At 41.8% G+C, this 14575-nt stretch overlaps 1 protein-coding gene across 2 annotated transcripts; it reads left to right on the top strand.

The window, feature by feature from the left end:
• Window positions 1-422: 422 nt before the first annotated feature.
• On the top strand, window positions 423-14456 carry igsf10 (immunoglobulin superfamily, member 10). Of its 2 annotated transcripts, none has more exons than XM_069148235.1 (10): window positions 423-518; window positions 1000-1273; window positions 1935-2064; window positions 3537-3927; window positions 5200-5967; window positions 6207-8006; window positions 8151-9749; window positions 10124-11027; window positions 12169-12535; window positions 12619-14456. In XM_069148235.1, exons 2-10 carry the CDS (start codon window positions 1074-1076, stop codon window positions 14167-14169), a joined length of 7710 nt encoding a protein of 2569 aa, XP_069004336.1. In that variant the 5' UTR covers window positions 423-518; window positions 1000-1073; the 3' UTR covers window positions 14170-14456. The 2 variants fall into 2 exon arrangements, with proteins under 2 accessions (XP_069004336.1, XP_069004335.1); XM_069148234.1 differs by having other exon boundaries at window positions 495-534.
• Window positions 14457-14575: the final 119 nt, after the last annotated feature.

Below are 14575 nucleotides of genomic sequence, written 5' to 3'. Positions count from 1 at the left end.
GATCAAGTAAAAATCTGAAAATGATCCAGGGCCAACTAAGAAATCACATCTTGGAAGCATTTAGATTCTTCATCAAATCTGAGCTTCTGTGCAAAACAATTTTTATGACCAACTTCTAAAACTTAATCACATAAGTCAAATATTATTGCCTTGGCAGCAGTTAATATTTCCTATTTCCTTTTGTCCTCCACTAATTCAAGTTGAGGTAGGTTTTTGTTGGCCTTTAAAAGTCTATCAGATGAGTGGTATTTCAAGGAAACCCCCTCCCTCAGTATTCCACAGTTGCAGTTGCTCTAGCGTTACACCAGGATTACAGGGGGCGGAGAAGCCAGAAGTGTGCGCTCTGCTGCAGGCGCTCACACAGAAATGACTCCCATCCCTCCACGCTTCAGACACAGTGTGCTTATTTGAGGACTTAAACTGTAGAACTACTAAAACTGGATTTTAAACCGTTTTCATTGGGATTTTTGCATTTCTACACATGCAGCAGTTGTGTTTTCCACAGCAGTTTAACTGAGGTGAGATAAACTCCAAGTAAGGCCATTTTTTTCTTCAGTGTTAAAATGTCTGTCTGCAATTATTACAGTTTTGCATTATTACATTTTTGCATTGGTATATTTATCATCTTTGCACACATTTGGAATGTAAATGTTTTTTTTTCTCTGCTTGACTTTTTAGTTTTCCTCATGACTTCATGGGTGCTCTAATTACAGTGTTGTCCTTTACAAGGAGTAATCAACATATAAATAGAATAATTGAGAACAACTTTAAACTAAAAAAACAACAATCTATGCATCCATGTCTATCTATCTATCTATCTATCTATCTATCTATCTATCTATCTATCTATCTATCTATCTATCTATCTATCTATCTATCTATCTATCTATCTATCTATCTATCTATCTATCTATCTATCTATCTATCTATCTATCTATCTATCTATGCCTATCATTATTCCTCAGTAGAATATGCTTCTTGCCATCCCTCTCTCTTTAGGAGGGTTTCATTCATGGTTTTGGAAAAGTGTAGCCCCCTTTACCCGAGCATCTGAAGCCCCATCCCGTTGCACGATGAGTGTGTGTGCCTGCAGCACTTCATACCTGCGGTGGCTCCTGGAGGCTCTGTTGTTCCTGGCTGCCGTGCTGTCGTCGAGCGCCGACTGTCCCAAACCGTGTGTCTGCCATGTTCCCACTGAAGTACACTGCACCTTCAGATATCTGACCGCCATACCTGACCACATCCAACCAGCTGTGGAAAGAGTTAACCTCGGGTAAGTGTTTGCTTTTTTTTCCCTCCCCCCCAGCTATTAGCAGATTGTTAAACTGCACATACTCTGGAGAAGGAATATATTTATTGATTTAAATCAGAGACTCTATGAGCGGGAATAACATTAACATTACAAAGGAGCCCTTGTTAGTAGCTCCTACCCTTTTCAGAGCTTAAGTTAAACTATACACAATACTAGTCGAACAATTTTTAACTGTTCAAAATAGAAATTTAAAAAAAGATGTTTGTTCCTTGACCACAACGAGCATAATTTTGGAGGATTAACAAGCCAAAATGCGCAATTTCGGAACATTAGCTATCTTAACCAGCTAACCCAGACCACTTTATACAAACAATACATTCCAGATAGTTCCTTGCTTTAGGATTCCCGGCTTCTTAAAACAGGTACAGCAAAACATTCCACTCATGTTGTTATCCCATTGCCAAAGAGGAAATAAAAGTCCTGTCATCTCCTAGCTAGCTACTCTGCATTCCTTTCAGATACACTGAAAACTGAACTTTTGTGTTGTTGTTTTTTTGTTTTTTTATTGTAAAGAAAAGTTGTCAAGTTGTAAAATTGTGGTTAACGTAATTGAGATGAATACTGCATTTCTGTGACATTCAAAACCAAAGTTAAAGTCCTTGTTTTATGTCCCTGCTATTAGGTACAACAGTATAACTGTCCTGAGAGAAAATGATCTTCCAGGGCTGGAGAACATGGAGCTGTTGATGCTGCACAGCAACACTATACACAGTATTGAAGACAGAACCTTCCAAGACCTCAAGTCACTACAGGTAAAGTGATGTCAGCCTTGAGTGAACAAATTGCTGACGTTCCCTGTACTGGAATATCGAACACGTATTGTCGTGTTTAGTTCTGTACTAGCAGATGACGACATACATGTTTTAAGAAAGGACATCCTTCCAAGTCCCAACATAAGCACACGGTTTAAGATATATGCTGTTTAAAAGGGGTGGGTCAATTTATTGGTCTAATTATTCAATTCAGAAACTAAAAGTGTACTCGGATAGCACAGCCCTCCGCCAAAGCCAATAGTCCACAATACGGTGGAGTTAATTGCAGACAATTTTGATTTCAATGTAAGTAAGACTATAGCTTTTTCAATGACGTGTGTATTTACGTTTCCGTACCCACACCTTGACTTGAGAAAAAAAAAATAGTTGTTTATCATTATTTATAATTGTGGCGCTATTACAATTGCGTCAGTTCCCGTTTTCCCCTGAGACACCACGGTCCCCGTGTGCTCTATAACAACTGCATGCTGTATCAAGTTTGAGCAAGTACCTGTGTATCTGGGAATGTCGATTATGATTATGTCTGCGTTTTGTCAATATTGAATTTTACTGTGATCTATTGGATTTTAATGTGCATGAAATTTAGTAGGCCTAATGTTCTATCTCGCAATATTAATGAAAAGGGGAGATAATTCGTTCCATGATCCAGATCCATACCAAAATTAAACAGCTTTTTTTTTCTTGGCACATACTAGATTTTCCATAAACATTGGGATGGTAGTTTTTCCATAGTTCAGCTGATACATTGACACAAAAAAAAAAATCTAATCGCACTGAAAAAACAGTGACAGCGCTAGTATGAGGGAAGTGTCATAGTGGTCAAAACGTACAGGTTCAAGGCTTTTGAAAGAAAACATATTATGGACAGTTATTTTCTAAACTGCATTTAAGTTAGTTCTTGCAATACTTCACCTTCATCTTACAGAGCTAATTATTAAGTAATTAAATTCAAAACCCACTAAGACACTTGTCTTTTTAAAAATAAACTAAAAGATAAAGGACTCTACACCTGGCCCTAAGGTTTGAATTCTACCTTATTTGTTTGTCAACATAACATTTGTAACAAAAAACTATTTTTTATTATTGTTTTAGATTTGTAAATCATCTTTGATTACTTACATTAAGATAAATTAGCTGTAAGAGATGAACAACAAACAGTACAACTCAGTTCAGTACATCAGAATTACAGAGTACTGACTCAGAAAATAAAGTTGCTTCAACTCCTCTCTGGCACAGCCGTAACAAAAATTAAGGGAACATTATTGGAGGGCTTCTATAGTGTAATATATTGTATTCCACTTTTGTTTAGTATATTTAAAGGTTGATGTCCAGTAGCTGATTGCTTACACTTTTCAAGGCTAAATAAACCATTTGACAACAAATGATGATAACATAATCGTCTTGAAGTCAACATTGTTTTGATAAATATGTATTTAACTGTGTTTTCACAGGTCCTGAAGATGTCCTACAATAAAGTAAAGGAAATCAACAAAGAAACATTCAAAGGCATGGGTAGTCTGCTGAGACTCCACATAGACCACAACCACATTGAGTTTATTAGCCCAGAGGCTTTCTATAGCCTGACCAACTTACAGTTGGTCCATCTGGAGGGTAACTACCTCCAGCAGCTCCACCCAGACACATTCATCACACTGAGACACAGCCAGGTTTTCAAGGTATCCTCAGTAAGAAACATCCACCTGTCAGACAACCTCCTGACCACTCTGCCTGCAGATATTTTCTCTGGCTGCAGTCGATTAGAAAACCTCTTCCTCCACGGCAACCCCTGGACATGCGATTGCCGTATGAGGTGGTTCTCAGAGTGGGCACAGAAGAACACAGGTGAGGAGTGTGGGCTTTGGAACATTCTCAAAGCATTTGGAGACATGCAAGGTTATAACATGTTCACAAGCTAAGAGAACCTCTTCCTTCTTTAAGAGAACCTACCTTGTTTTTCAGAATTTTCAAGTCAATTTTCAGAAGTTACAGGGTTAGATGTTCATATTAAATGTGGTCAAAAGTTTTAAATAAGAAGGAAAATGTATGTAAAGGTAATTCCTTTGAGAAAAAAAGGTTAGACTACAGACTGCTCTAAACACTTCATGACAGGCTGACAGACTTCTTTACATGGTCATCTGCTTCATGCACAGCACTCCCTCGGAGACGTTGCAGGGGGATACTATAACTTGCAGTCGTTTGGCGACAGCCGATTGACATTCTACTTGCCACGTTAGCCCGTTTCCTCTTAACAGTAGCCAATATAGGAACATTTGCATATGGCTTGTGATTGAAAGACATCCATCGTTACGTCACACAAAAAGCAGGTAATAACTGTGATATTTAAACATCTTGCTGCAAATGTTGTCGCTGCAGATGTATTGGCTCAGATTCAGGCTTAAACATGTCCGGATGGATTTGAGAAGTTGCCATTTCCTGTCTAATACGAGAAATGATTTAGTAGGTTTACAGTTTTGGTACCTTCGCACCAGCAAGAGCATGGATTGGAGGTCACAAGCACTGGATGCTGCCCCTCAACAGGCTTCCTGGAATATCAGAATGTGGTCTTTCTAAAAATTAGCATGATAGATCCCTGTTATTTAAGGAATCTGTCTTAAGCTACAGTTGGCCTTGCATGAATCCCCCAAAAACTCGCTCTGAGCCTTTTTGAATCAACATTTGCTCACGGCTTTAAAAAAAAAAAAAAACACACATTTGGTGAAACAGTATTAGTACTTGAATTGGCTACTCCGCTTAGATTTTTAAAGTGGCATGTTTTTTCTCCTAAAAACTAATAGTGCATGACATTGTATCCCAAGCAAGAAAGACATTTCCAGGGGAAACGCTTAAATCATTGTAGAGACATCACTGGGGGCAGATATCATATCACAGAAACCACGAAAGACCCAAAGGAGCAAGAATTATGCCTTTTATTCATGACTTGGCTAATGCAAAAGTCAACTCTTATTACAATTCTGTATAGTAACAAAAATATTTTCTGGTTCACAGGTTTTACTGATCAGTTTTGGTTTGGCCGTGCCTTAATGTGAAAATTGTAAATGTTCTTTTCTTCCATGTGACCAACTAAATGCTACACCACTTGATAATTGTTTCCAGGTGTCCTGAAATGCAAGCAAGACAGGAGGTATTCGAGAGGCCAGCTGTGTCCTGTTTGCGGAACTCCTGCCCCTTACTACAACAGACCTCTGACCACACTCCACAGCGATGCCTTTACTTGTACTAAACCCTGGATTCAACCCCATTTAAAAAAGAAAAACATCAGCCTGGATGAGGGGGACTTCACTCCAGTTACCCCCAAGGACTTCATTGCCCCATTAGGCTCCATACAAATGAACCTGACTGACCAGTTTCACAATGACGCCAGTCTATCCTGCACTGTCAAGAGGCCCACTGCTTTCGAGAACCTGACACAAACCTCGGCGGAGGAGGAGGGAAACAATGTCACTATCCTTACCACTGGCATAACCACATATTTGGTGTGTAACATGAACTATGAACACATCCAGCAGCTGTGGCAGATCCTGGCCACCTACAGTGACTCTCCTATGAGGTTAAAGAGAGGTTTAATGCTGGCCAGAGGTCCAGAAATGGTGTACAGGTATAGTCAGATGGAAACAAAAGATGGAGAGGAAGGAATTAACACAAACATTGAGGCTGACATTACAGCCTCCCCTGCATGGTTAATGCAAGGGGAGGTGAGCTTTCAGCTTGACCGAACTACCACCACCTTCTCTACTCTGCATATTAAGTATCAGTCTGCAGTCAACATGCGTGTGGAAAACAAATCATCTAAAAGGGACCGCTATTCCTGGACCATGATCAAGCGAGACAATCAAACCAAGACTGAACACACCGTACTTGCAGGTGGTAATCACAGATTAATTCTTAATTTAATAGCTGATCACTAATGTGACCTTCATGTCAGTCTATAGCCCCGTGTAATTTAAGTATTGCATTGAAGTATACTGAGAATTTCAATTGTCATAATATGGAGCATTGTAAAAAAAAATTAAAAAAAATCAGAACTCCTAAGACTTGGAATGTCTTGCATGCACGTATGAAAACAATAATTGCTGTAATCAAATATTTACTTTTTAACATAGGTGGTGTGGCACAGTTGAGCTGTCAAATCCAGGGTGAGCCGAAGCCTCTGTTGGAGTGGATTTTACCAGATGGAACTAAGGTCAGAGCTCCTTATTCCAGTGAGGACAGAAGGATCATAATCACTGCTGAAGGGAAGCTCACCGTTCGGGGTGCAGATACCTCTGACACAGGCGTCTACCGGTGCATTGCCACAAACTATCTGGATGCAGATATCCTCATATTCCGAGTGACAGTTCTGTCCCCTGATGTGGAGGAGGCTGAGGTCAACGGTGTCCAACTCTCAAGGCCCCTGGGTGGAAATCTGGTTTTCAACTGTACCTCCTCAGGGAATCCTGAGGCCTCTGTTTCATGGATTCTTCCTGACCACTCAGTACTTGAAAAGTCTCAAAAGAACAAAAAGGTGTACGAGAATGGAACCCTGCTGATTCAGGGTCTCACTGCAAGGGATCGAGGATTTTATAGATGTTTGGTTGCTAATCACCTGGGAGTTGACTTGCTTGCGTCTCAGATCACAGTGACTGAAGAAAGGCCTGACACTGCAATAGCTTTGGACAATGAAGAATCCGAGATGGTCATGGAGGTTAAGATGGATTCTAGCTTGACAGAAAATACAGTCAACCTCAATGAAAACCCCTCGTCCAGTCCTGCTGATAGAACTAGTCAGGAATCCAGGACTATCACATCAGATCGACCTTACCCCAGACAGAGACCGCTGGGCAGAGGAGGCTCTGGCGGTAGACTGGGACAGAGAAGGCGAGGTCCCGTCCGTAACAGACACATCTGGAGCAGTAGGGTGTTTGATAAAGCCTCCAGGAAAGTAGACCCTCAGAAGTTTGCAGAATTTATGAAAAAGGCTCAAGATGGATCAAGAAAAAAGTCTGCCACAGAGAATGAGAGGGTAAAATATGATGACTCACAAACTGTTTTTTCCGGTGATGATGAAATTGGCTCTGGTGAGGGTCATAATGAAGACCATCTCATTGTTGTTCCAAGGATAATCAAACCAACAAAAGATAATCCACAGAGAACTTTTGGTCAAGACAGGCAAACTGAAACAGTAACAACCACACCATTAGATGAGGGTCATATTTTAGCAACAACAAGGGTACAGGAGACTGTTGACATAGGAAATACATTCCGCAATCACATTTATTCTAGTAAAATAACAGAAACCACAAACACACCAACAACAGAGTTTCATATGCAGTCAGACTCTACACTAATGAAGTCCGCATTCACAAACAGTCCAAGTTTTGAGTTTTATGCCCTGGAAAGAAACAGCAAGCCAACCTCAAATGTGCACGCAGCCACTCTTCGACTTACTGTGACAGATACTTCACAAGAAACTCAACTCCAGTTTTCAGGAGAACCGCCTGCAGAGCCGGAGACATCCGTAGGGTCAACACTTTCATCAACTACAGACCCTAATGTTACTCTAATGAGGGACGGAACAGGGCCAGTAGAGCTAGTCATCCACACAGACCCTGAAAGCCAGACCACATTCACAGCGATCACCACCACAGAGAGACAGAAAGACGAGATCACCTTCCACACTACCCAGACAATTAAATCCCCACGTCTGCCTGCGGGATCCACCATCATCTCCCGGCAGCAGATCCATATCATTCCACACAAGAATGGCAGAGGAGGGGGTGGCAGGAGGACATTTCCAGGCCGCAGGAGGATCCTTAAACCCAACAGGATCACTGACATACAGTCCTTCATGAATAAGCTAAAACAACCCACTGTGAAGAAGACAGGGAATGCCACTGTGCCATATAGATTTGAATTGACCACAGGTAAGAAACCTTGTTTTGAAATAAAAAAAAAAAGAGCCATTGTTCAGATAATGCGTTAAAGTTTAGTGTATTCATAATCATTCTACCAATTTATGAATATATCTGTTTACATATCAATCTTTGCATGCTTACATTTTTTCTCAGATTGTAACAGTGATGAAGACACAAAGAAGACAGTGACCACTAATATGCAGGTGGTCACACCAACAGCTTCCTCCAGTCCATTTATACACAAGACAGAGAGACCTGCTTCAAATGCTCCCTTCACCCCTACTAAGTCTAGATCAGAGGTTCTCAGTGAGCACATAACATCTGCTGATGCCCCTGAGCTTGATCCTACAATTGATCCATTTTTGACCACAAGTAAAGAATCATCGCCTTCCACCATGACCTCTACCACAACTGCCTCTAAGGTTATTCGTGGAAGAATTCCATGGGAGAGACTGTTTGGAGGCAGAGAAAGGGAAAAGATTCTGAGCAGGCTTAGAAGGCCATTGAGCACCCCAAAAACATCCACTACAGCTGAAACTACAACCGTGTCTCCAACCACAACCCCTGCTGCTTCGCCCACCACCACTGCGAACTCCCTGGTTGAACCGGAGACTCTGTCACCATCCAGACACACAGAGAGCAAAGAGCGCTCATTAGACGAGGACTATGGAGATATAGCTTCTACAGATTTTGAGTTCACAACACTGAGACCCAGCTTTCACCACATATATACAACAAGTTCATCTGATTATTCCAGGTTTTCCACCACTGCTGAAACACCACCAGAATTACAGACTCTTCCCTCTCCACCGACTGTCAAACCAGATTCAGTTAAAAGTCCTGATGAAGCCTTATCGTCTGGGTCTGGGGGACTACCTAATTTGTTTGTAATAAGACAGAAGCCAGGTAGGACAAGAGGACAGCATGGGCAAAGAAGGAGGCCCTTTAGGGGAAGGAGACCTTTCAAGAAACCTAGAATCACTAAAGTACGTCCTACCACCACAACTGAGACTTTCACTACAGAGTTAACGACCATGGAAACAACAATAGAGGCAACCACAAACCCTCAACAGGCTGTTTCCGTCTTCAATCCCATGTACACACCATCTAGGAAAGAGGACAGAAACACAGTAGGTTTTTCCATTGACCGAACATCAAAGGAGGAGGTTGACTTCTATGAGGAGGTACATGAGGAGTCCAGCAGTTTATCAACCTATACTACCACCAAGAAACCTTTGATTACTTCAACCAGATATAACCCTACTACTACATCGATGCCGGCTACCACAAAAAGGCCTCTGACAACAACTCAGACCAGAATCCACAGCAACATCAGACCACCAACGCAGAGGAATAATGGTGACACAAGTGGCAGACTACCGATGAGGGGAATCAGACCTTCAGTTTGGAGCAGTGGTGCCAGAGGCAGTGCAGATAAAGGCCTTACCCCTGACACCATGACCATCCTTAGAGCTGAGCAAGGATACAATACCAACACCCCTGCTCCACACAACAAAAAAATACACAATGCTATTTCTACTATTTACAATCATGTCACGAGCTATGAAGCTACCACTGCAAATATTGCTGGCTTTGAACCCACTACAAAGGTTATGAATAGCAAACCTAAGATACTAGGGGGAAATGCTGCCAGCTTCACTGTTTTGTCTAACTCAGATGCTTTTCTGCCATGTGAGGCAGTTGGAAGCCCACAGCCAGTTATAAATTGGAAACGCTTCTCGTCAAGCACAGGTACAAAAACTTTTTTGTTTTATTGTTGTGATAGAGAAAAGTAAAACATAGAAGAGAATGCGAAAATGTTCAGGTGTAGGATAAAACTATTTTGAAAAGGGCATTCTTTTTTTCAGGTGCAGCATCTAGCAACATCATTGGGAATGCTATGTAAATGAATGTCAATGAGGCAAATAGAAAAACTAATTTTGTTTTGAGAATTCTGCAATACTGCACTGCATTGACAAAGAACAAAAATCTCTCAAATGGTAGCAAAGTAACACCATTAATGTTTACTCAGTTGTTTTGAGTCTGTATTTGTGAGAGTAATGTGTACTGGTTTTGAATGTTTTGAAGTTGAGTGTTTATTTGCTTCTGGTCTTTCTGTCCCCTAGGAAGCACCATTACCATTAAGGGAAAGATGGGCAAGTTTGAGGTGTTGAGCAATGGCACACTGTCCATTCAAAATGCCAACATTAAGGACCGTGGCCAGTACCTCTGTCTCGCTGAGAATGATCATGGATCAGATAAACTTCTTGTCACCCTCTCTGTTTTGGCCTACCCCTCACGCATCTTGGAGCCAAAAATGCGTGAGATAAAATCTCACGCAGGAAATACAGTGGAGATGAAATGTAAAGCAGAGGGCCGACCTATGCCCATGATTTCTTGGATCTTGGCCAACCGGACCCAAGTCAGGGGTCAAAACACAGAGAGGGGAAGAGTATCAGTATCTGCTGAGGGGACTCTGGTTATTGAAGAAGTGTCTATTTATGACAGAGGTCATTACAAGTGCATCGCCAGTAATGCTGCTGGAGCTGATACTGCTACAGTTCGACTGCATGTGGTGGCAGCTCCTCCAGGCATTGTTGAACAGAAACGGCAGCAGCTGAAAACCAGCATAGGCCAAAACTTATGGCTACCCTGTACTGGTCATGGCACCCCTCAACCGACTATTCACTGGGTCCTCCATGATGGATCAATGATACGGTCTAACAGGCGTGCCAATGACCCAAAGATATCAATGTATGAGAATGGAACGCTCCACATAAAGGATGTAACTTCAACAGACAGTGGGAAATATGAATGCATTGCTACAAGCTCTACTGGCTCAGAGCGTAGGGTGGTGACTCTGATGGTAGAGACACAACAGTCAGTCCCTCAGATTGTGGAGACATCCCAGCGCTTGACAGAGCTGTCTTTTGGGGATCAGTTAAGACTAAACTGTTCAGCAACAGGCGATCCTACACCTAAGATCATCTGGAGGCTACCTTCTAAAGCTGTGGTGGACCGTTGGCACAGGTAAGATCTACAGTGATCAGTGGCATAAATACAGCAGAATAGGTGACGGCACGGACAGGAAACATGTTCATAGCTAAAACAAAGATTTTAAGCATTTTTAATCAAATTATTTCCTAACAATGTGAATGCTGTGCTGATGATCATAATTTTCTAATGTAGATATTCACTTTCCATTCATGCAGCAAGCACCAAAAGTGAAGGATTTGCAAATCTAATCTGATAATGGCACACTTGAACGATAGAATCAAAGTAGCTAAACTATTCAAGAAAGCTTAAAGAAGTGACATGTTAGGGAATTATGATTTATTCATTTTAACATCATGGTCTCCAAATTTTTTCTTCACTTCTAATTTCTTGCATTAATCCTTTGGATCGTCTCCCTGGGAGCACATTATTTCTCTTTAACTTGGGATATGTTGCCTTTGGTGTTGTATACAAGATATGCAGCACTAAATCAGCTGTAACATAGCAACATTTGGTATATCAGCTGTAATATACCAAAGTTTTACCAGATTGCTCCAATCAGCTTCAGTACAACTGGAAATACTGTATATTCTTGATTTTTCAATTAATCTATATTGAGTAGAGTAAAAATTTTAATATCTGCAACAAAAATAAAGAATATATAAATAATGGGCTATGTAGGTCATGTATTAGATGTAATAATATTTAATAATAATGATGACAATGTATAATGAAACATGAGAGCACTATAACAATGTTGGTTTCGCAATGTCATATTATTGCCCACAAGACCTGGATCTGTAAACTATTTTTGTACTCGTCTTCTATTCGTTTAACATCAGACGAAAAAAGACCAAGGACCAACAGAGCAAAAGACATATATTTTTGAAACACATGACAATGCAGCAATTATTATCATAATCATTAGATATTAAACTTCTTCCTAAGGGCATTATTGTACATGCTTGCGTGGTGTAAGTAACACAAGTAGGTAAGTAATTCACTTTCCCATTGTTAGTTGATCAAAATGCAAACTTGCATGTTTTACTCTTAAAAGGCATGGCCCCAGGCTTGTTTGAATGATTCTCTATATACCAGTGATGTAGCAGAACAGAGACAATATTAAATGTGTACTCTATAATAAGTCTCTCTGATTTTCTGTCATGTCTTTCTGCAGAATGGGCAGCAGAATTCGAGTTCTGGAAAATGGTACTCTTATCGTTGACACTTTAAGCAATAAAGATGCTGGAGACTATCTCTGTGTAGCACGAAGTAACATTGGTGATGATCTCCAACTCATGAAGGTCAGCGTATCAATGAAGCCAGCCAAGATAGAGCCTAAGCTCTACGGCAAGAAGCAAGTTACCTACGGTAATGACTTGAGGGTAGACTGTAAAGCATCAGGAGCACCAAAGCCAGAGATCTCCTGGGGTCTACCAGACGGTACCGTGGTTAACAGTGCTCTGCAGTCTGACGCCGGCAGTCGAGGAGGACGAGCACGCCGCTACACTCTGTTTGACAATGGAACTCTTTATCTAAACCAGGTATTCTACTGCATCAACCATGAGCCTAAAAGAGACATATAAAACATATTCCAAAGTTTTACAAGTGTATCATGTTCCTCCAGGTTGGTATGTCAGAGGAAGGGGACTACACCTGCTACGCTGAGAACCAGGTGGGAAAAGATGAGATGCATTTACACATCACCGTTGTGACAGCTGCCCCCAGGATACGTGCACCCAGCCAGACCTACGCCAGGGTAAAGCCTGGAGGGAACATCCGCTTTGACTGCGAAGCACTTGGGGAGCCCAAACCAAAGATCCTATGGATGCTTCCCACCAATGATGTAATAGCAGCATCAAATGAACGCTACCTAGTGCATGTCAATGGTTCTCTGGATATAAGGGATGTGAAGCTAATTGATGCAGGGGAGTATGTTTGTATGGCTCGTAACCCTGGTGGAGAAAACAGGAAAGTTTACAAGTTAGACTTCAATGGCAATCCACCAGTGATCAATGGCTACCGGCAGAACAGGACTGTAATTAAAGATCTAGCAACTAAATACTCCAGAAAACTTATAGACTGCAAGGCTGAGGGTGATCCCATGCCTACTATCACTTGGCTTATGCCTGAAAACATTTTTCTAAAAGCACCATACTTTGGCAGCAGGATTAATGTCCACCATAATGGGACGCTCGAAATCCGTAATGTGCGGCCTACTGATACAGCAGAGTTTATTTGCATGGCAAGAAATGATGGAGGAGAGGCAGTAATGGTGGTGCAGCTGGAGGTTACCAGTATGCTCAAAAGGCCAATCTTCAAGAACCCCTTCAATGAACGCATTGTGTCTCGGATTGGGAAAACCATTGTTTTGAATTGTTCTGCTGATGGACACCCACTGCCGGAGATCATTTGGACTTTTCCTAATGGAACACGGTTTAGCGGCGGACCCAACCGTGGCTCTCGACAACACATAGGCAAGGATGGGACTTTAGTCATCTACAACTCTCAAAAAGAAGATGCTGGGAAGTACCGCTGTGGTGCCAAGAATTTCATGGGCTACATTGAGAAGCTAATGATTTTGGATATTGGGCAGAGGCCTTACATCCTGACAAGGCCTAGGGGCATCATACGCAGTATTTCTGGGGAGCCCCTCTTCCTTCACTGTCTATCTGATGGGAGTCCCAGACCCCAAATCTACTGGACCATTCCTGGTGGCCACACTCTTACTCGCCCTCAAGTCCTTGGGCGCTACCAATTGCTGGAGAATGGTACTCTAGTTGTTCAGGACACTACTCTCCGCGATCGAGGAAACTACATCTGCAGGGCTCGGAACGATGCTGGGGAGGCTGTACTTACTGTCCCTGTTATTCTCATTGCCTACCCTCCACGTATCACAACAGGACCTCCACCCAATGTGAGGGCAGTGACCGGGACACCTATTCAGCTAAACTGTGCTGCTGTTGGAACTCCCAAGCCAGAAATCACCTGGGAGCTTCCTGATCATTCAGTTCTGTCAGCAGCAGGAAAAGGAAGGCCTATGGGTAGTGAATTGCTCCACCCTCAAGGCACACTTATTATCCAGAGGCCCACAGCCTCAGACTCTGGCACATATAAGTGCCTGGCCAAGAACCACCTCGGTACAGACTCAAAGGTAACATATGTCCTAATACTGTGAGAAAAAAAGACTTGAGGGAGGACAGTATATCTGAAACATAAACATTAACAGACACATTGTTAATGAGCTTGTATCTGCAAGGTACAGTACATGCTATTTCACACGTGGATTGGTGAGGATCAATACTTGTGGAATATTAACTGACAGACATGGATTAAAAAAATAAACAGCACAAGAGCAAAAAGGAAACAGGAATTTTAAAGGGACCTTCTTTTTTTTTTTTAACTAGAAAACTCAGCCTGGGGCTACAAAGTTGTTATTATAACTTTGCAAATGGAGTCTGGAAATGCATAAGTGGTTTTCATTGGGGTGCGTCTCAGGGGAGCAGAGGGCTAGCACATAGAACCAAACATAAGTAACTTTTCTGACCAGGCGCTGGGCGTAGTACCGCAGGCATAGATACTAT

This window comes from Embiotoca jacksoni, unplaced genomic scaffold, assembly GCF_022577435.1.
Source record: "Embiotoca jacksoni isolate LCO1_2020_lvr unplaced genomic scaffold, fEmbJac1.0.p SCAF_14, whole genome shotgun sequence".
NCBI classification, from domain to species: domain Eukaryota; kingdom Metazoa; phylum Chordata; class Actinopteri; family Embiotocidae; genus Embiotoca; species Embiotoca jacksoni.
Note: the sequence above shows the minus strand (reverse complement) of the source record. Positions and strands in the feature narration are given on the sequence as shown.